At 42.4% G+C, this 23529-nt stretch overlaps 1 protein-coding gene across 16 annotated transcripts in view; it reads left to right on the top strand.

Annotated features, from left to right (window-relative positions):
* GRIP1 (glutamate receptor interacting protein 1) overlaps nucleotides 1–23529 on the top strand; it is a 483847-nt gene that overhangs the window by 316079 nt on the left and 144239 nt on the right. For all 16 annotated transcript variants that reach the window (XM_083182482.1, XM_083182486.1, XM_083182485.1 and 13 more), the window contains exon 2: nucleotides 510–590. In XM_083182482.1, coding sequence (XP_083038608.1) covers nucleotides 510–590 — 81 coding nt within the window. The remainder of the gene's footprint in view (nucleotides 1–509; nucleotides 591–23529) is intronic.

Raw genomic sequence — 23529 nt, 5'->3', positions numbered from 1 at the left:
ACAAGAGTCTGTTCTTGCGAAGACCAGTAAACAGACTATTGTAATAATCAATGCAGGATACAAGGAATGAATGGATTAGAGATTTAGCAGTGTCTTGTGTGAGATAGGGTCGTATTTTGGATATGTTTTTAGATGCATGTAACATGATTTAGAGACAGATTGAATATTGAAAACAAAGGACAGTTCAGAGTCTAGAATGACCTCTAGGCATCGAGCTTGTGGGATAGAGAGATTGTTGAGCTGTATGGAGATATTAGAATGATAACTGCTCTTGGATGGTGGGAGTATAATTCTGTTTTGGAAATATTTGGCAAAAAGACATCCAAGGTGAGAGGCATTCCCAGACACAGGCCAAAACCACTGGTGACAGCTCTGTGGTTGATCGATTTGAGTATCGTCTGCATACTATTACGTATTATTGGCTATAGTTTGGGAATGCATTGATCACAAGTAGTGAAGTTGCTGCTGACTTGATGATTAATATTTTATTAATTGTTTATCTCTTCCAGATGAAGGTCCATATACGAAGTCTGCTAACCAGACAAAGGCACCGGATGGCTCTCTGGCCGTCAGGAGACAAAGCATCACAGGTACACACTCTATTTCACAGCAATCATACCTACAGCATAATACCTGCTGCTGGAAATAATGGATGCACTGAACTATTACACACAAAGGTGGGGAGAATCATGGGTGTCAGTGAAGCAGGATTTTTTCTATATTTACAGCTTCCTCTGCTAGACACACTTAGAGAAATAACTGTTCTGGGTTTAAATCTGTCTGCTCTAATGAGTGCGAAAAAGCAGAAGATTAAAGAACCAGCGCGTGATAGACTCTGCTTTCAATAAGTGTACTGCTGCTAGCTGGCTGCCTGTAAAGACTTGCTGAAATATTGCCATGAAAATATTTAGAAGGTAAAGATGCACATATACAGAATATGCAACTGGTGTGCAGTGCAATGTTACTCTGCAGCTTTCTACAAAAAGATAGTGCAAAGGTGTACATACTGTTGCTCTTCAGAATGTATGGAGTTTCACAACATGTTCTCTGGTGGTCAATATATATAGCATCCTGGTGTTAAGGATGCCGGCGGTCATAATACCTACCCTGGCATCCCAATTGTGAAATGTCCACAGGCTCGTAAGGCGCCCTAACCCTTTCCCCTACCCCCATAATTTCCTATCCTTCCCTTCTAACAGCCTAAACTCTCGTCCCCATGCACCCTTCCTGTTAAACATAACCCCTCCCCTGTAGCCTAACTCTAACTAGAGATGTGCAGGCTCTGATTTACTCTGCTTTGCTCTGATTTCAAAGCAGGATCCTGCTTTGAAATCAGAGTAAATCTGAAAATGCACATCTGTAACTCTAACCCCACCTTGTAGGTGACTATCCCTAACTTTCCCCTGGCACTGGCTAGTTTAGCCACACATACCTTATGATTCTGGATCCCAACTGTTGGGATCTTGATATTCGGAGTTCTGGTTTTTGTCTTGTGAGGGCAGTCAGGATGCCGGCATAATCATGTTGAATGCAGGCATCCTGACCACCGGGATGTTAACCACATCCCTGGTCAACAACCAGTTTAAGGAAGACATGATTGCATGAGCAATCTCTTTCTAATACAACTGCAATTTTATATGATGCCTTCAAAGTAAGTTACCAGTGTCCAGAGAGATATTTCATCTTCAAACCTCATTGGATTGTTGACATTTGGGTTAATCCTTGGCCCCACCACCAACACAAGAAAATAGTTGATTTGTGGGTTAGAGGGAGCAACTAAGTGACAATGACATGATTTGTGTAATTTAGCCACACCCCCTTTACAATGGCATTGCAATTCCTCTAATCATCTCCCCATATTGCCCACTTCACTAGTAAGCAAGAGAGAAGCAGGAGATCCGCTTGTTCTTTTGGGGCTGCTTGGGACAACACAAACAATCAGGAGTCTCCTGCAACTTTTGGGAGGATAATCAAATATGTAATTCAGTCACCTGTGCTCCATCATAGATAGCCTTTAAACTTGGACTTGAGGGTTTGTTTTATTCTATTTTTTTTCTGTGATCATTTTAGTAGCCTTAGTAAACTTGTAGAAGGAAAATTAGCAAGACTCTTAACTCTGTGCTGCTTGTTATATACCTAATTGTATTTACAAGTGTACACAACTATGGGTGATGCAGAGTCACAGTCCTCTCAAACACTTTTACACTCAGACATTGGGCTTTAATGGGGTGTTCTTACCCAGAATTCATTATTAGAGTACATTGTAAATAGTCTGCTACAGTATACACAATGGTGCATGCCCATAAATATACTTGTTTTTAAGCACCTCCTTTATGGTACATCTAGTATTGGGTTGATACAACATGATGATGATGACAGGTTGCACACCAATCATAGGGGAGGTCCAACCATAGAAAGTGTCTAACCCTGTATCTGGCCTCCCTCTACCGCTACCATCTCTGGTCGCTGATGGAAAGGGGACACTGAGCAATATGTTGTTCAGCGATCATATTGCTCCGTGTGTACACGCATAAGAGCATTAAGCTCTTATGAATGTTTTCCTTTACTATAGGTATTCTCCCATAGAAAAGTAGGCATATGAGATATCTGCATTTGAGTAAATAGGAGCACCTAGTACTGTGATTGAATGTGGCTTGTAAGTGATGATAGACCTAATAGATCGTAGACCTGTTAAAAATGCCAGGGTTCTGTCTGTCCCACTGTACTGGTCATGATTGCATTTCCCATTCTCCACTGCTCTGCAAAGGTGGCATGATTTATATGAATAACGTCACCAATGCCACGATTCCCACTACATTAATGAAATAGGCAAGATGTGCTGCTTGGGACAGTGGACAATATGCCCTAGGATGTCCCCAAATGTAACAGGTCTAAAGAGGGCCATACATCGGCAATATGCAATCCATGATTTGAAGATTTTACAATTTCTCCCATGAATGCACAATTTCCCAATCTTGTGCCCAGTGGCGTAGCTACAGGGGTCGCAGCGGTCGCAGATGCGACCGGGCCCCTGAGCCAGGGGGCCCAACCCCCGCCACTGTCCGGCCGTCCTGGAAGAGGGAAGCGAACAGGACGCACCCGTTCCCAGTGCTGCTTTGCGGGCCCACGTGCGTCGCGCTGACGTCACGCGGCAAGGGGTCCCCTTCCTATTGGCTGGCTGGGGACGGGACACGGTGGCCGTATCTGAGCTGTGATCAGCGGCGTAGCACTTGCTCCAGGCGCAGGAAGTTCACATGGCGCCGGAGCCGTGCTCCACAAACTCTGCCGCCCGCCCAGCACGCCTGCTCCCCCACCCGCTTCCCCGCACGTTCAGCACCCCCACCTCTGGTGTCCTGACACCTGGAACCGCAGCTCACTGTCTTAAGCCGCCAGTCATTGGTAGCCGCGCTGGGAAGAGGAGCACCCAGCGCGGTGACTGCGCTGTGGACTCTGGAGAGTAAGGCGCTGGGGAGAGGAACACCCGGCAGCGGAGACACTGTGATTGACACCAGGAGACTGGTGAGGGAGAAGCTGTGAGCACTGCAGGATGATGCCGGAAAAGTCGCGCCGGGGAGAGGAACACCCGGGGGCCGTGACAACAGGAGACTGCCGAGAGAAGCTGTGAGTGGTATGACACAGGAGACACCGCGCTGGGGAGAGGATGGAAGGAGAAACACTGATTGCACTGGGGACGGGAGAAGGAAGCGTGGTGAGCAGGTAAGTACTAGCAGTTAACACACTGCCTGTGAAAGGGAGTGTAGTTCCACTGTTACAGTGGAAGTACACGTCCCAGCATGCCCTGTCACAGTTTTAGAAATCCATTATCTAAAATCTGTGGCAGGGCATGCTGGGACGTGTAGTTCCACAACAGCACTGACTCCAGTCCTGTCAGGCTTGTCAGCTTTTATTTTCTTGGGGTGCCTGCCTGGTGTCTGGCCATTTTGTTGTATGTAGGGGGGCCCCAAGCTGACCTTTCGCACCAGGGCCCATGAACCCTTAGCTACGCCCCTGCTTGTGCCTATACAGATATTTACTAGTGATTTGCTAATTTCTTTTTCGATCTTCATATCTAAAAATGCCCATACACCACCTAACTGTAATCTTTATAGCGGTGATGAGCTGCCCATAAACCAAATAGATTGGGGCACTTTGCCAACTTTGTATTGTTTTCCATAAGTCATTACTGATGTATGGGAATCCCCAATTGATGATTGCTATATAAAAAATGATCATAATTGCCACTGCACATTGACCAACATGTTGAATAATCTGTACTGGATTGGATTTGCTATTGCTAATGATCTGGCAGTATGTCTTTTGTTTGACCATTTTCACAATAATGCAGTTCTTCCACTGCCGATCATCGCTGCTATAGAGAATAAATTTGGGTGGTGTATGGGCATTTTCAGATTTGAAGATCAAAAAGATCTGCAAATCACTGGTAAATAATCTGTCATGTATGGGCTCAGATTGTAATATTGTGAACTTGTGAAATAATGGATGAAAAAGAAAAATCTTCACCAGATTGATGATATATGGTTGCCTATGGTCAGTAGTAAAAGATCGGTTTGATTGTCAAAACGGCCACACAAAAGACCAATTGCCATCATACACTAGCAATTGCAATCCAATATGTGGCAGACTGTCCAACATGTTAAGCTGGTCATACATCTACAGACTAATTGTCAGATCTGGATGGTTGGAAAACAAACACCTGGAAATGGATGAGCGCAAATGACAGTTTACAATTATCTTTGAAATTCTGGAACTGATCTGACAATCGATCTGTAGATGTAGGTCAGTTTAAGTCAATCTGCAGTGGCAATTGTGATCACTTTTTTTTTATCGCAATAGCCAATTGGGGAAGCCCATATAGCACCAATGATTTAGGGCAATCATTCAAAAATTGTCAATTGCCCCAATGCATCACTGATGTATGGCCAGATTTACAGACTATGGAGAGACTAGTGGGCAAATAAGTGTTATAGAACACATAGAAGTTCTCTCTGCTTTGTAATTGGTTATATTATTTACCTGAGCCTTCTCATGCTCTAGCATATGTCATATTATTTTGCATGTAAAATACACCTCCTTACGAAGAATGTCATGATCTTAATCTTATTGTGAAACTCAGATGTGGGATTGTTATATCTCAGGGATTTGAAAGAAATCTCTGAATCACACAGCCCACAATTTATCACTCCTATTTCTCTGACTTCTGTCAGTATTAATTATATGTTTTATATTTATGGTTAGATCTAAAAATGAAATAAAGGCTGTCTGTAACCTATAATCCAAAAATGCCTTTTTAATTAATATTTCATTTTCTTCACACTTAAATCAAGTATATTATGAATAATCATTTTTGTCAGGAAATAAAATGTTATATTGCTACTGAGGATTTAATTCCTGAATGCATTGCACGGTGACATTTTTGTATATTCAGCTATGGTGGGAAGTGTACATAAACCAAATAACTGCTCTCATCATCGTTGTCACTTCTGGTCTTATATCATTGTGAAAATGAACTTTGAAAGGAAATTGAATGTAGTGTTCATTCTAGCACCCGCTATCTTTGAAAACCCATGCAGTTCCTCTTCCCTGCCTAGGTGTCGCTGCGTGCTGTGGTGTTTCTAGCACAGGTCTGATTTGCATATCAGTGCTGATATACAGAACACACTGTGCTAGAAGCACACCAGCAGACAGCGACACCCCAAGCAGGGAAGAGGAACTGCATGGGATTTCAAAGATAGCGGGTGCTATTAATGCGAGCTCATGCATTACTCGTGTTGCTATACAGGTATGTACTTACCCTAAAATATCAAAAGCCCTGTTTGATGCACCACAGACAGTGACTTAGCTGCTCCATGTAACTTTTTCTTAAAATGTGTCTTAATCTGCAACTATATACCAATAGAATTATGCAGATGCAGCAGGAAGTGTCTTGTGTAAAGAGACCTCTCTTGTATGCATCTGTGATCCACTGCTGTCACACCTACAAAAGGTGGGATTGACATGCCCCCATTTTATAGAACTTTACCCGATGCCACCGCCTCCCTGTCCCCAAACTACTGCTGCCTTTCAGTCACGCTGCAGCTTTGGGGCACTGTGTGCAATCACACAGAATTGGTGCAACGAATGTGCAGTTCCACTAAGAGATTTACGCAAACAATTGGGTTTATTTGCATCTCTGAAAAGGGCCCGAAGAGGCAAAGTTCAGACAAAAGTACGAAGTTAAAAAGGCATAGGACATAGCTCTCACACGAGTGACATCCACCATGCGTCCTTAATCGGCTACTTTATACTGCAATAAAAATACTAATCATAAGTACAGTACTTTGTACTAAGTAGCTAATAGTTTACTCTTAGGAGGGAATTTAATCCAGGATTCCGACTGCCATAACATCCCGACAGTCGGAATCCCGGGCAGTTTTCGGTTCTTCCGACTGTAACTCGACAGCCGGAATTCAATCTTCTGGCTGTTGAGTGTCTAAAACTCCAAGGATCGATGAATTTGGAAAAGCGCACAATAAGCATCAAACTGTAAATACTTTCCTAGTAGTAACAAGGCTCACATACATAGGTTTAAACATCCAGCATCAGCAATTATCACCAGATAGTATACACAGAAGTTCCCAGCATGGCCTCGAGTACTTACAAATGTGTGGCTGATTGCACAATCGGTAGCCAGTGGCTGGACAGGACAGGAGAGACTTCAGCGACTGGAAACCACACCATAAATGCGTTTCGTCTCGGCCTCCATGACCTCCTGACGAAGTCCCCTGTGACAAAACGTGTTGAGGGCATGGTTTCCAGTCACTGACGCTGAAGTCTTTTCTGTCCTGTCCAGCCACCAGCTTACCACTTGTGCAATCAGCCGCAATTTTGGAAGTACTTGTGACTGTCCCAGGAACCGCTGTGTATACAATCTGGTGATAACTTGCTGATGCTTAATGTTTTAAACCTATATATGTGAGCCTTGTTTCTACTAGTAGAATTTAAATTTTGATGCTCATAGTGCACCTCGAAACTGTCTGATAATAAAGGACATTTGTATCAAGTCTGAGTGTGTGCCACCTCTCTGGATATTACATTGTGGGTTTTTGGACAACCCAGCAAGTATTACTGCAGTAAGTGTAATTATTGTAATTACAGAGGGACGGACTTCGATGCTTACTATATAGATAGATAGATATTATACACAATGGCTGATCTGATTGGTCTGTGACTACAATGTACAGTATAATTAGAATGGTCTCTGCAATGGTCTCTGCATTGGTCTCTGCATTCCTGCAATTCTCTTGAAAATGATTGATGACAAACATAGACAATGGACAATCTTAATCTGAAGTATATCACTTTAATCCACCTTTTTTATGTTCATTTCATTACTATGAGCCTGTTTACACATGATTTTATCAAATATGCACACGGTAAATTATTTATTAATACAGATTGCCACATTGTGACTAATGTGCATCCTTAAATATGCAATGTAAATAGTAGGCGTTTTAGTAATTGCCATGCTGAATTAACATTATGAGCATAATGGTTTAATTATCACTCAAATATCCAGTAATGGCAAGAGAAGTGCTACTTGTGTTTTATATATACACACACCGCTAATATAGTATTTTTATTGTTGTTTGATGATAACAATGATTTTATATCACTGCCTATCACTTTTTTTTTTAAATGGTCCTCTCAGTATTTTATAAACTGTAGTTTAGGCTTATCTGCACAACAGAATATCCTATTCAGTAACAGAGCAAGCCGAGACCCAGCAAGATAGGACATTACTTTCCATTAACATTTTATACTGAAATATCTATATATCCACTGGTCTAGATGTGTTTGAATTGTTTTATTCACTATTTTATTTATTGATGTTTTATGTAGCGTTTCATTTACTGGAGGTATCCTTTGTGGGGGTTTGAAGCATGAGAGGATATTCAGAGTTTCTTTTGAATGCCAGGAAAGTGAGCTCAGTTTAATTATACGAATGGATATATATTCAGTGTGGTAGGATGACATTGTTGACTGCAAGTTTCAAATAGTGCCATAGATTCTCAATAAGCTTGAGATCTGAGGTTGACTTGCCCATTGTAAAACATTGATCTGTGTGTGCACCCACGCCATGTTGCTTTGGCCTTGAGATTGGGATCATTATCCTGAAGGTGAACTTTCTGTCAACCTTTAGCAAACTGAAGCAGGTTGTCTTGCAGTATCTTCTGTATTTTGCACAATCCATTGAGCCTACAATTTTTACATGATTTTCAGTCCCTGCTGAGGAAAAACATTCCCAAAACACGTTGGCATTAACTTGTTACAGTAAATCACCATTGGAATGGTGTTTGATGAAGAATGGGCCATACTTGCCTTCTCCCCTGGAATAGCTGGAAAGCTCCAAATATCAGGTGGCGCTCCCAGACAGCCCCCTCAGCTGCATACAACCCTCCCACATCATTGTGAATTTTCCTTACAATGCCTGTAATCTCAGCAATGTGTGGCAGGCACATTTCCACAATGAGACAAATTAGCAGAGACACCCTATTGCAAAGACACCCACGCACCTAGTATACCTTGTCTATCACACACTCAACATTTTCAGTGCTGTGGTGTGTGCCGGGGCATCCTTTATTATGATTAGCCATGGACCCTGTTTGATTGAGCATTTCCACCCAACACAGGAGCGTTTTGTTTGGTAGTGCAGGTCTCTGGAAAATGTCTTGGAAAACCATTGTTGTTGATGCCAGTCAATGCCCATCAATACATCCTGTCCCGTAACATATTCCTGTGGCTTACCAGCTGTCATTCAATGTCTACTGAAGATACACATACATGTTTCAGTGACCTTTTTTTATTATAATTTTTTTTGGAAACACGCTGTATTTTGCAGCACAAAACTTAGTCCCTCAGAAGTCAAGACTATAACTTTATATATAGTTTTCTTAAAAGGTTCATTGGCCTTCATTTTCACAACTTTTCCTCAGACCAACAGTATTTGATTTCTGGTTAGAGATACAGGTAGAGGTGCATTGAAAACCATTTGTAAGAACCGTCTTTAGTCTGTGTTACCTTGGAGCTTCCACAGCAGCTGGGTGATGAATACTTACGCAAGCAGCATTTTTTGTATTTTTTTTTTTTTTTTTAAAACCTGCTTCCAAATGATGAACTGCGAGTTACAAATGTAAATTTAAGCACTTAAAGGTTAAAAAAAAGAGTCTGGAACAATCTTTCTAAGCATTGTTTGTAATACAGACATCTGATGACATTTTAAGGGACTGAATACTTTTGCATGCGACTGTATGTGTTTTCAATGACACTTCAGTAAATGCTTTACATTGTGTGACTATTTGTAGAGACACATAATATGCATATACTGTATGTGTATGAAACAAAGAACACTAAGTTAGTACAGTATGTTTATATTCTAGCTATTTTTATAAGGTGTCATCCGATATTGGCCATATTGGGATTGCTTTATAAAGCTGATTTTTTTTTTTTTTACTTTTTGTGCTTGACATCTTGATTATGAAGATGATGAAAGATGACGTTAGCCTAGGGGAACCCTATGGAGTGGATGGGGTGTCACTATGGTGGGCAGCCGTGTTTGAAGACTTGGATGAATGCCAGGTAGCTAACAAACCTGGCAGAGCTCCATCAGTCTTGTAAGGCAACATATATGAAAGCAGGAAAAGCAAAGTGATTTTGTAGCCTGTTGCCCCCTGGGACACAGACATGTGCATGGAAGTGTGGAATGTGACCTATTTCACTATGCTATTTCCAGTAGGGGCTGATGGAAATGTACACTACAGCAATAGTATCCCCTATAAATATTTTATATTATTTAGATTAAAAACACATTTTATTTTCAGTGGTGTTGTCTTAAAAGGTTTTTTTTTTTTATAGAAATAGATGAGCAGAATTGTCCTTGAAATGTGAAAACGCCACCATTGCTTTTTGTCTTTACAATTAGCAGAGAAATATTATGTGTTTGGGAAAGCTGTATTGCTTCTTTGTATAATCTAATTTGCTATGGGCTAAGTGTGCAGATGTTTATTAAAAACGTGTTCTTCAGACGCTCTGCAGCCTGAGGTAAGCTGTGAAAACATAGTGGCTAGTCTTCAGTCTGCCTAGTCTAGCACTATTTAGCTGCGTAGTCCAGTAATTGTGACCCAGGCACCGGGATAGCTGCTTTTTTCATAAGAGGAAGTCTGGACAGTAGCCATTGAGGAAGTATAATTTAATTCTGTAGAAAAGCCATATAAAAATTAATTATTCACTTCCAGATTCTCTACTTTCCATTTGACTCAACAAAATATGTCTCATTACTTCCCATACTTGAGAATAAGGATGACCCTACCTCCCAAGTTTTCATGCCACAACTGCAGTCCACAAATGAACAATTCCGTTATTAATGTGCTGAGACTGATAAAATCTTTATGTTTGAATTGAAGTGTCCTGATGCTGTATTGGAGACTGAGCTGATATTAAATCCCACTACAGCATACATTGCATATGGAGTCCTTCATTGCAAGGGTCTATTTCATATGTAATCTATTCACATGGGTATGGTATTAGTGAGCAGTACTTGGATGCTGCTGTTCAAGTACATGCTGTATGCTATGCTGTCCATTGCAGCTCAAGACAAACCATGCAATAAGTTAAATAATTTCCAAGGTAGAGATTCTTTTCATGTGGATGTGGTGTAAGTTATGTTGAGAGCTTTAACCTGGAGACGCGTGACTAGACAGCACCAGGGCTATGTGACAATGTGGGAGGAGTGTGGGCCAGATTCTCTAAGCTTCAAAAGTGATAAAATGGAGAGTGATAAACAGACAGCCAATCAGCTCCTACCTGCCATGTCACAGACTGTGCTTGAATAAATGTCAGCCATGAGCTGATTGGCTGGCTGTTTATCACTCTCTCTTTTATCACTTTTGAAGCTTAGAGAATCTGGGCAAGGAGCAGGAGGACTAATTAGATGCTGCAGACTTCTCTTTCCGTGTATCTATCCCCAACTATTGCACATTAAATATTTTATCTATATTCATACCACCTTCTTGCAAGAGAGGTTCAACCAGATGATTCAATAGTATGTTTTGTGGCAAGGAAATATGTGAACATCCTAGAGATACTGTACCATCCTTCTATGTATTTCCAGAGACATCCACCCTGAATCGTCACCCGCCCCCTCATATATCTCTTCAACATACCTCACACAATGCTTTGTTCCTGGACTTTCCTCCTTCCTTAATTTATGATTACCATCACCTGTGTTAAAGCACCTTTTCTGATCAATTAACCTGTTTAAAACAGGTGATGGCAGTCATAAATAATGACCAGAAACAGAGCATTGTGTCCCTCCTGGAATGGGTCATGTTGTGTAGTATGCTTCAACACAATCCCCCTCCCTCCCTGCGTCCACTGATTGGCTGAGAGTGCTCTATCTCAGCCATCATCAGAAGCCAGTCATTTGACACATTATTTTAAATATAATATAGCCTAATATAGCCGCAACTGCCCACTTGCTCTGCACTGATCACCGCCGCTGCACTGATGATCACCCACCCATCCTACTGCTCCTCACCGGCACTGCCGCTGCACTCGCTGGCCAGTCATTTATTTAAAAATTTTAATAGCACCCGCTGCCAGAGGTTGGAGGTCATCATACATGCAGCACGTCCGACCTCCTGATCCGATCCAATGTGCATGGGACCGCACATCGGATCAAATGTCACACGCATGCAATTTTGGGCCGATTTCACCCGATTTATCATCCCCAGTGGCGAAATCACATACTGTATGGGCACCTTTAGATTTGGGTGAGTTATTTTGTTTCTGTGCAGGGTAAATACTGGCTGCTTTATTTTTCCACTGTAATATAGATTTCAATTTCAACACACCCCACCCACTCATATTTTAGATCAGCCGCACCTGCATTGCACATGGTTTTGGCCATTTGCAAAAACAATATGGCAGGCAGGCAGGTGAAGTTCAGGTCCCACTTGAACACCAGTGGCAAACGCAGGATATATAGGGGGGGGGGTCTTCCTGTCTGTGCATGTGCGTGTCTAGGGCCCTTTTTCAGATCTGAACGCAGTACAATTTGTTATCAAAATGGGCAAAACCATGGGGCATTCGCAAACGAAGCGGATCTTTTGGACGGACCCCTTAAAAGAGTGAGTGAGCCGCCGATCCCAGAAAGGTGACCCATCATTCTTTTACCTTTGTTGATTTTACCAGATCGCTGGCAAAGGAGAACCAATGTTTCCATTTTTTCTTTCTCGGAACATATCTCCGCACCCGGCACTCGGAAGTCCATCAAATAGTTTATCGATGACTGGGTGCACAATCGCCATCGATGGCAACCATCAATGGCGTCTGCACCGATGTTGAATGATCCATTCAATCTTTCAGTTTTTAATCAAATATTTAATTGAAATGATAAAGTATTATGGTTAACAAATGCTTGTAGGTACAGTCGCCATTCATACCTGTGCTTAAACTGGTTATATAGGTTAAATAAAAAGTTAGCTCAGGCAAATGAAAGCATCCATCTTCTGTCTTCTTTGCCTTTGAGCTCATTATGCATGCATTTTTCTCCAGGGAATGAGAGAGGAGATTGATTAGTAAGATAGGCTATACGTTAACACAGAGGAATCTCCTGACTTGCATTTTTTCTACCCTCCAATACTCTTGACATCTAACATTAATTGGCAGCTAAGATATGCCGATACTTTACTTTCCATCCAACGGTAATTGTTTGTGTGTGTGTGTGTGTGTGTTGGATGGTGGAAATATTTTTATTATTATTATAATACAGTGCCTTTACAGTGGCATTTTTCATGTTTTGTTGCCTCACAACCTGGAATTAAAATTGATTGTTTAAAAATTTTCATTATTTCATTCACAGAACATGCCTACAACTTTGAAGATTTTTTTTTTTATTGTGATGCAAACAACAAATAGGACAAAATTCCAGAAAACTTCAGCGTGTATAACTATTCACCCCCCTATATCCCTGCATTTAGCACCATCCATCTTTCCCTCAACTCTAATCCGTTTCCCAGTCCCTGCTGCTGAGAAACATCCCCACAGCGTGATGCTGCCACCACCATGTTTCACTGGGGTGTTGGGTTTGTGCCAGACATACTGTTTTATTTGATGGCCAAAAAGTTAAATTTTAGTCTCATCTGACTAGAGCACCTTCCTCCATACATTTGGGGAGTTGCCCACATTCCTTTTGGCAAAGTGAAACTGTGCCTTCTTATTTTTAACACTTAAGTAATATTTTTTTTCTGGCCTCTCTTCCATAGAGCCAAGCTCTATGGAATGCATGACTTATTGTGGACCCATGAGCAGATACACCAGTCTCTGCTGCGGAACGCTGCAGCTCCTTCAGGGTTACCTTTGGTCTCTGTGTTGCCTCTGTGATTAATGCCCTCCTTGCCCGGTCTGTGAGTTTTGGTGTGCGGCTCTCTCTTGGCGGGTTTGTTGTGGTACCATGTTCTTTCCATTTGAAGATTATGAATTTGATGGTGCTCCGGGGGATCATCAAAGATTTAGATTTTTTTTTTTCCCTAACACAACCCTGACTTGTACTTCACAACAACTTTGTCCCTGACTTGTTTGGAGAGCTCCTTGGACTTCATGGTGTGATGCACTTTTCTTAGTGGTGTTACAGCCTATTGGGCCTTTCAGAAAAGGTGTGGCAGTGCCCATGTCGACTGTTGATATTCGGGACAAAAAAAAAGTGAAAAACTCATGTCTACCTTTTGAATGTCAACCATCCCATTGTCGACCTAATGCTTGTGTTGACCTTCCAACGCTGTTGACCTTCGCCATATTGACCTATTTCATGTGTCAACTTAAGCATTGTTGACCTAATATTTGTCAACCCAATGACCCATAACTGTATATTATATAAATAAAAAAACTCCACTTTATCACTTATTTCAGCTTGGCACATCTGGCAGTATACAGTCATTAGGTCGACCACTGAAGGTCAATATGGCTTAGGTTAACACCTGAAATAGGCAACATGGATGGAAGGTCAACGCAAGCATTGGGTTGACAATGGCTAGGTCGACAGTCATAAGGTTGACATGGGCTTTTCACTTTTTTTTTGAGCCAGCATGTGCCGACCAGCAGTATTTCATGCCCTACCATCCACTAGTGCATGGAGGGAGACTAGAATAGTGTACTGAGCGTAGTTAGACACCGTGTCTGAAGCATGGAGAGCACATCAGTGCACCGATATGGTGTCCATGTTGACATTTGCGACAAAAAATTATGAAAAACCCTTGTCAACCTTTTGACTGTTACCTAATGCTTGTGTCGACCTTTCATCCATGTCGACCTTAAGCATGTCGACCTATTTAATTAGTCCACTGGTTTCTTCGACCCAAAGACCCATACCCCATCTTGCCCTTAATTGTGTTTCAATTGACTCTATTTATCTGCTATAATGTAAATGACATTACCAGAAATGTGATTGCTTAGAAGTGTGATGGATAAGAAGGGAGCATATCCTTCCCCTAGTAAAGAGGTATCGGATGAAAATGGAAGTGTCAGTAGAGGCATCATGGGACTTCATAGAACATAATAATTTAATGAGTTCCGAGAACTCCTCTGTATGCACAGCTATTGTTCCTGTCACATACTAGCAGTCAGTGCTGTGCAAACAGCCATGGAGGAGACTGTAATGTCACTGGAAATCCATAAAAACATGCAATCTTAAAGTGTTAACCTTAGATACTGGTCTCAAATATAAAATCTAACATTCAAACAGTAACTTTTTAGTAAAGCCAATATAATTTTTGTGAATCAACAGTAAAAAAAAAAAAAAACATTTTAAAAACACAATAATTAGTTGAAACCTAAATCTTATTGGAGTGTGGTATCCAATAGCCACAGGAATTTACCACAGCTAATTGACTCGGCTGAGGCTATTGGCTTGGCTATCAGCAGTTATCAGGGATAATGTTTTGCGTGCCTCAGGCTAAAGCAAAATTCTGATAACTAGTCCTTTGAGCTCTGTTTCCATAAACACATGGGTCCAGGAACTTATACTACCCCTTTCTTCTTTTTATTTTTGTTTCATATTTTACGGTATGGGTTTTTTTTATGCAAAGAACTGACTTAGAAACTCCGCTCCTGCAGCAGCAGAATCCAATCCTGGCTGAGCAGCTTTAGCAGGGATAATCTGCAGATGGGATGCTGGGGTCAGAATACTAACACCGGCACCCCAATGGAGGGAATCCTGACAAGTGTCCTTTAAGTATACTTATCTACGCCCTGTCCCCTCATAACCTTAAAGCTGGGTAAAGTTCATTATCTTTAACAATGCTCGGGTCGAATACGACCCCCATGTCATCTGTACATGCAGCTCAGTTTGACATTATCAGCAGTGACTGCATGTACGGAGCGGAGGGACGGGTTACACAAACTGGTCAGTGTGTATGGACTATATCGTTCTCCTGCCACACTGCCAAAATAGTAAACTATACCATTGGCTGCCAGAATCGTTCAGCATGTACCCAGCTTTACCATCCCTTCCTGTAGCCTAACCCTCAGCCTTACCTCCGCTGCCCAACAGATTAACTCTAATGCTCCCTTCTTAGTGCTTTACCCTTATCCTTCCTTCCCGAGGCCTAACCCCAACTTCTCTCTGCCTGTTCCAAACCCGCCTAGCATACTTGCAATCAGGATACCGGCAGTCAAGATTCTTTAATGTCACCACTAGTTGGGATGCCGGCATCCCGATCGCTGTGATGCTGACTGCATCCCCTGTTCATATCCCATGCTTAGTGCATGCTTAATCAGAGCATATATGAAAACCATCTGTTCACAGTACAGTTATATGTGCGAGGTTCTCAAAATGTTTTTTTTTTATTTTTTATAATATTGCTTTACCCAGGAATGGTAGGGTTCTGGGTACTCTTTACCTAGAACGGCGCCCGCGATTAGAATCGCGGGCGTCGGGGGCAAAAAATCGCGGGCATCGCGGGTAAATCGCGGGTACATAAAAATCGTGTACCCGCGATCACCGCGATTTTCCCATAGGGAACAATGTTAAAAAGCCTGATTGACCGCGATTTTACTTTAAAATGCCTCAATGCCCGCGATTTTCACATAGGAATCAATGTTAAATGGGCTACAGAGCCCAAATAGTCACAATTAACCCTTAAATGTCACCCCAATTTTTGTACGCCACCCCACGATCCACGCCAACCCGAAGCGTGGCGAGCGAAGCGAGCCCGCGAGGGGTGGCGGTACGCGTCCTCCGACCTTTTCATGCCCTACTATCCACGTCGGCGTGGAGTTGAGAATAGAATAGTGTGGCGAGCGCAGCGAGCCACCGAGCCCGAAGCGTGGCGAGCGCAGCGAGCCCCGCGAGGGGACGCGGATACCTTCACAGTTATACGCGTCCCCTCGCGGGCTTCACAGGTATCCGTGGCGAAAAGCGGACACCTGTGAAGCCCGCGAGGGGACGCGTTTACCTGTGAAGGTATCCGCGTCCCCTCGCGGGGCTCGCTGCGCTCGCCACGCTTCGGGCTCGGTGGCTCGCTGCGCTCGCCACACTATTCTATTCTCAACTCCACGCCGACGTGGATAGTAGGGCATGAAAAGGTCGGAGGACGCGTACCGCCGCCCCTTGCGGGCTCGCTGCGCTCGCCACGCTTCGGGTTCGCGTGGATCGTGGGGTGGCGTACAAAAATTGGGGGGACATTTAAGGGTTAATTCTGCCTATTTGGGCTCTGTAGCCCATTTAACATTGATTCCTATGTGAAAATCGCGGGCATTGAGGCATTGAATGCAAAATCGCGGTCAATCTGGCTTTTTAACATTGTTCCCTATGGGAAAATCGCGGTGATCGCGGGCATCGCGTCGCGGCCGTTTATGTACTGCCCGCGATGTCGCGATCACCGCGATGGGCGCCGTTCTAGGTAAAGAGTACCGGGTTCTGTCTTGTTAACCCTGCCATCTCTCCTTATACCATTCATTTGTCTTCATCCTTTACTTACTACTTATTCCTCAACTCCCAGCAACACTAGCCTTCTACCGCCTCCTATTCTTTATATTGTAAAAAACAAGAGTGAGATTAGCTAGCTGGCATGTGTGGCTCATTTGTTTCTTCACTAGATATAATGTGACCTGTGGATAAACCTAAATAAGTAAAATGTACAATGTACGTTCTTTTTATTACAACTGATGAATTTATGCTCCATATACTTGTCAATTTTTATTTGAACTGGTATTTTCCATGTAAAATGTCATTACCTGATATTTACAATGAATGCTCTGATAAGCAGGGATATGCACATAATGGGCAACATAGAAAGTTCACAATAAAACCAGCTAGATAATGAAATATTGCACTCTGGTAAATATGTTGTATGGAGGCAGTTTAAAATGGGTTCTTCCTAGCTCAGGTCTAAACTGATATGCAAAAACAAAGCTGGCCAGTATTTGCATGTAGTATTTTCACTGCATGCAAAATAAAATTGAAATAATCGTTGCTTGATGGGTTGTCCTGGTGCAAATCTGCTGCTGCAACCACTTTATCATAATTTGTAGTCATGTTTGCCATGGTGTACAGGTGTGCATCTGACTGTGCAAAGACTAAAGACGCCCACATTTGAGCATCTACAGATGCTGTAAAATCGCTTGCGTGTATTTAGGCACCACCATCAGTTACATCCTCAAAATGAGGTCCAATGTGAGTGATTAATCATCTGTGTATGCAACCACTGCTAGCCCCTACGTAATTTATCTACCTCCTTGCAGAAAAGACCCTCCCTATTCACTACCACAGCTTTTTCCAAACACTGCCATTGCAGTCCAAATTTTCATTCCTTCTTCAGTCTAGATCAGTGGTTCCCAACCCTGGTCCTCAAGTACCCCCAAGAGTGCATGTTTTGCAGGTCTCCACACAGAATCACAAGTGCTATATTTAGCGCCACCTGTGGATCTTTTCAAATGTGCCTGAATAATGAGTGCACCTGCCGGGTGACCTGGAAACCGTGCACTGTTGGGGGGGTACTTGAGGACCAGGGTTGGGAACCACTGGTCTAGATGGTTAAATCTAATTTATGGAGGTACTTCTTAAGTCACCTGTGCTCAAGATAGATCTACTGTCCACTAATGCCCTCACTCTCCACTAACCAGCACACAAGCCCCTACCTCTCCATTAAACACCACAGAATACCCGACCTCTCCACTAACCAGCACATAAAGCCCCTACCTCTCCACCAACCAGTACACAAGACGCAGATTACTTTACATGTATTCTGCGTCCCCTCGTGGGGCTCGTTGCGCTCGCCGCGCTTCGGGCTTGGTGGCTCGCTGCGCACGCCACACTATATACAATTAAAAATCAGGTCTTTACAATGAAAAATCGCATCACATGAATTGTATGCCACTATATTGCATACGATGCAATGCGATGTAAAAATCGGGCGCCCAGATATTACATAAGTACCAATAGAACTGTTCTCATTCCCTTTATGCATCTCCCATTGGCACTGCACCAGTGGTAACATGATAAGTAGGATCTCAGAAATATTAATATATTCTCTACTTTATTACCCACCAAGCCCTGTTTGCGTTCATCTCCTATGCAATACGAGCTGGGCTTCGGGTCAAGTAGGGTACAGTATGGCATGTAGCAGAAAATAAAACCAGGGGCTCACCAGGAGAAAACAACATAAATGAAGAAGTTGCAGGCTGCATGTCTAATATGAGGGCCAATTCAATTAGGCACATTGAATCAGCTCATTCCTGTGATTTTTTTCACTGAATCCTGCTCACCATGGAGAGATCACCCTACTGTAACTCATGGGCAATTTCTCCAATTAAATATTACAGTTTTCCCAGTGCTTATGTGATGATCCCATGATTAAATGCATTTGGCCATACTAACCTTTACACTGCAACCATCTCTGTTTGCTACCAGGAGGAGGTATAGCTCTGCTCCTTAACAAGTTATTCAACTCTGTGAACTTTATAGGTTGTTATCTAACTTATCTGTTACTGCACTCTTTTCTACTCATTTTCATTTTTATGTGTGGTGATTTCAGCTGTTTGGTATCTTTTTGAGAGAAACTTTTTTTTTTTTCAAATATGATTTGTTGTTTCACCATCCTAACTGCCCCTTACACACAAGCACAATTGCTTATACAATTGAGGGTACTTGTGAGTTATCCGGACGCCCGATTTCTAAATCGGGTCGGATCGGGCACATCGCATCGCATCGCATGCGACCATCGGATGCGATGCGATGCGATGACCCGATTTTTCCATAGGAATCAATGTTAAAATGGACTGAGTCCATTTTAACATGGAATTCAATGGGAAAAAGGGGTCCTTTTCATACCCCTACTATCCAAGTGGGCATGGAGTTGGATATAAACCTGTGGCGAGCGTAGCGAGCCACCGAGCCCGAAGCGTGGCGAGCGTAGCGAGCCCCGCGAGGGGACACGGAATACCGTCCCCTCGCGGGGCTCGCTTCTCTCGCCACGCTTCGGGCTCGGTGGCTCGCTACGCTCGCCACAGGTTTATATCCAACTCCATGCCCACTTGGATAGTAGGGGTATGAAAAGGACCCCTTTTTCCATAGGAATCATTTTAACATTGATTCCTATGGAAAAATCGGGTCATCGCATCCGATGGTCGCATGCGATGCGATGCGATATCGCATCGCATCTGATTGTATGCCTTAACTTAAGGCATACAATCAAAAAATCGGGCGTCCAGATAACTCACAAGTACCCAATTGAGTATCGGAAGATCAGTGCCATTTGTAAGAAATTATAGACACAAACTGTTGAAACCTAATATATAATGTCAGACAAACCTCTTGGCACATCTAGTCCTTTTTTTGGTAGAAATATTGGTATACCTGTCTCCATATATAAATACCTTGTTTTGAAGTCCTTACTTGTAGCAAACTCAGTGGTGGAGTATCTGTAGCACAGGACACCTTCGTAATTTTAGGGCAACTATTGCAAACTATTTTCATTCAAAGAACAATAATTTAATGGAACTTCAGCTACTGTACCCTTAACAACCCATTAAGACATTCAAGGGACACATTACTGAGTGTGAGGATCCAGCTGTACAGCGGCATTTGCTTGATAATTGTGCACTGGTAATCCATTTATGTCCCCTTTTTTATTATTATTATTATTATTATTATTATTATTATTATTATTATATTTGATTATTACAAGTAACCACATTAGTCCTGGGTAAACTTTTGATAGCATGTAAGAAGATGTTGGACACCTATACCATACATCAAGCGTAATATCTCGAGGTAGAATTAACAGTTCATTCATTTGGCCAGTAGGAGAGCTGGGACACTTAAACTTGCCATACATCTACAGATTTATTGTCAGATCTGGCTGGTTGGAACAAAAATCTGGTAATATCTGATTGACAGTTTGTCAGCTTTCTAGCATTTGAAGCAAACGGTCAACTGTAATTTGTTTTGATTCATTACCAGGTTTTTGTTCCAACCAGCTAGATAAGACATAAAATCTGTAGCTGTATGTCCAGCTTTAGGAAGGCAAGTTGGGTATCAGCACAATGTTCAACTGCTTGGCTTGCAAGCTTAGGTATGCCATCATTCTACAATTTCTAGGGCAGCTTCCTCTTTACGGCTGTTCAAACTTGATGAACCCTGCTGTACCTAGGACAGTCTGAAGTAGAGTGCACTTGAAATGTTCACAAATTACTATGGGCCTGATTCTGTTTGGCTTGGTAAGCAGTGGTCATGCAAATGCTCGCTTCCCAGTGAATATACCCGTCGCACTGCAAATGGATGTTTTGCATAAACTCCATTTGCATGGTAGCATGTGGGCACGAAATCATGAATGAATGAATTACTTCTATAGTGCTCGCAAATCTAAGACCGTCTCTGCTGACTTAGACTTGCGATGTCCTGGTCCAAGAACTGGGAGAGTGGCTGATGTCCTAGCCGCCTGCCCCTGGAAGCCAGGTGCCCCCCTCTGCGTTTACATGGGGACACCCAACATGTTCCTGGGTGCACCCAGCGTTTTGGTGGGTACGCCCAGGAAATGCAGGGCGTTTGTATCCGTGCCCCCTCCCCCGTGTGAGAGCCACGGAGACTACGCAACTCACACATTTACATAAGCGAATATGCAGGGGACCTTCGCAAACCAAAATGTGGCCCTATATGGGAAAGCAAAATGCTGGGTAGCAAGCAAGAATGGACCACCACCAGATAAAAAACTTAAATCTAATATCTTAATGATGCAGCATGTAGACATGCAGTCTACCTTTTATATATGTAACCTGGTCTTTAAACAAAATGCTATATTTACACTGATGTTTCATGGTATGAAAGGCTTGAGCGGGATAGGATCGTATTTCATTGCATAAGAAGCATCTTGTTCAGATGAAGTAAGTTGAATGATACCTGATTCCATTTTCTATGTAATCATTGGTAATTCATTTCTACAGAATTGCAATTATTTGTACAAGATCCTCAGAAACCAGGTTAGATTTCAGCCTAAAAGAAAAATATTGAAATTCTGCATATGCTGTCTACAGTAATGTACTGCAGAAAACATTTCAGTATCATTAACCCCTTCCCAGCAGACCAGCATAATGATGCCGGGGGATATGCAAAGTCTTGGCTGGTGTACGGTCTTGCAGATGTTCTGCATGACTATATGAGGTATGCAGTTGGCAGAGGGAAATGCTGCACCACCTCTGAGCTCTGCACCAAATAGAAAGTGTTGCTGAAGCTGACTGATTTGACATCTCTTTGCATAAAATTATGGAAACTTGATTTGGGGTTTCTTTTACCTTTTTCTCAAGAGTTGCTTAATGAATATAGACTTTATTGGTATGCAGTAGTATATATAACTTAATAAATGAGCACTAGACAATTTATTATTCACGTTATTTGTGAAGAATTTACAATATATGTTTTCATTTTTGTTTGTTTGCTTTACTGCTTACACATTTATTTGTTTCATATTCCCATTTGATGGACATTATTTGTTTTGTTTCTACCCTTGTCTGATGCCATGCTTATATATACTACTCTCAGTAGTGGAACAGGAGGGGGAGGGGCTTATATTGGAATGACACAACTATTATTGCTGTCATTTACATAATGAATCAGATTTGTAGCCTGCCAGTTGTTTGTTTTTATCCACCCCAAAATATTCAAGTAGAAAGGGGGAAAAAAAGAGGAAAACCTAGAAGATCCAAAGCTTAAAGAAACCCCCACCTCAAATAAACCCTACCTCAGCATACATAGGTCTGTAAAATGAACTCATCTAGCCTACCCAATGTTTATCCGGTAGTGTGTAACAAAATTAGAAAGTTAACTGATCAAAACAAATAATCAAGGGGGCTCCCAGGCTTGAATGGCCTACCCAGTGAAGTAAACACTAAGTATAAAAGTATCAAAAAGGATGCTGCTATTGATAATACCAATGCACTACCCGAGAGAACTGGCATAGCCAGAATATTGAATCTTCGAGGAACAGTGTTTAAAACATAACCAACACAATGGATGACTGCCGCAGAAAGCTAAATGCAGTGTGCCATTTGTAAACACAATCATAGCATTGTTCCATGGACTGGGGCCATGCACAAGCTCATCATGGTTGAGCTGCTTGTGGCAGTCAAGCAAAGAGGCAGCTTCACGTGGCATAAAAAAAGTCTCCCCATCTCCAATGACCCTAAATTTGGAGGGAAACTCAATGCATATAGTTGAGATTCGCAAAGCCTTTCCTTGATATGTAGTGATGGTGCCTGTTTTTTCTGGACCTACAGCACAAAATACAGAATAAAGAAATAGGGTATTGTTCATTTCCAACGGACCCTTTAAACAGGCCAGTCTCACGGTCTTGGTAGTGGCGGAATCTAGTGATAATGAGAGCACGGCTACCAGAGCTTTGGTAGGAATACTGTGCTCACACACCACTGGGGGAGGGGGGGAGTGGGGGAGTTATCCCAGCCAAAGATATCAATCAGCCACTTTCCTAGGAAATCCTCAACTATGTGACTGCTTCACCTTCTCCTGTAGACCAACAAAGCCATGCAGATGACCTTCCACATATGAGAATTTATGCTGCAGTCTAGCCACTTTAGAGACCAGAAACTCAACTTGTGATTTAATCAGAGAGTGAGAAGTCTTAAAATATGGCTCTCCATCTTACCCCTTCATGGACCACCAGCTGCATATTATGGAGCAGAAGGGAAAAGCCCTCCCCCCTATTTTTGCATTGATTTACTTTTTTACCACAACAAGCCTCAGGCAGAATAGACATAACCTATTGGACAGTTAACATCATCGAGGAGGCTCTTGGGAGTAACCCCCCACCTGGGACAGTGGAGTCGAGGAGCAAGCAAATCTCTCCACTTTTTCAGCTGCAGCATCATGTCCTGTATTTCTCATAGCACATAGACAGCTGATGGCACTGGAGCTCAAAATGAACAGGTTGCAAAGACATAACGACTGCCAAGATCGGAACCTCT

This window comes from Crinia signifera, chromosome 4 (genome assembly GCF_055691185.1).
Source record: "Crinia signifera chromosome 4, ASM5569118v1, whole genome shotgun sequence".
Lineage (NCBI taxonomy): Eukaryota > Metazoa > Chordata > Amphibia > Anura > Myobatrachidae > Crinia > Crinia signifera.
Note: the sequence above shows the minus strand (reverse complement) of the source record. Positions and strands in the feature narration are given on the sequence as shown.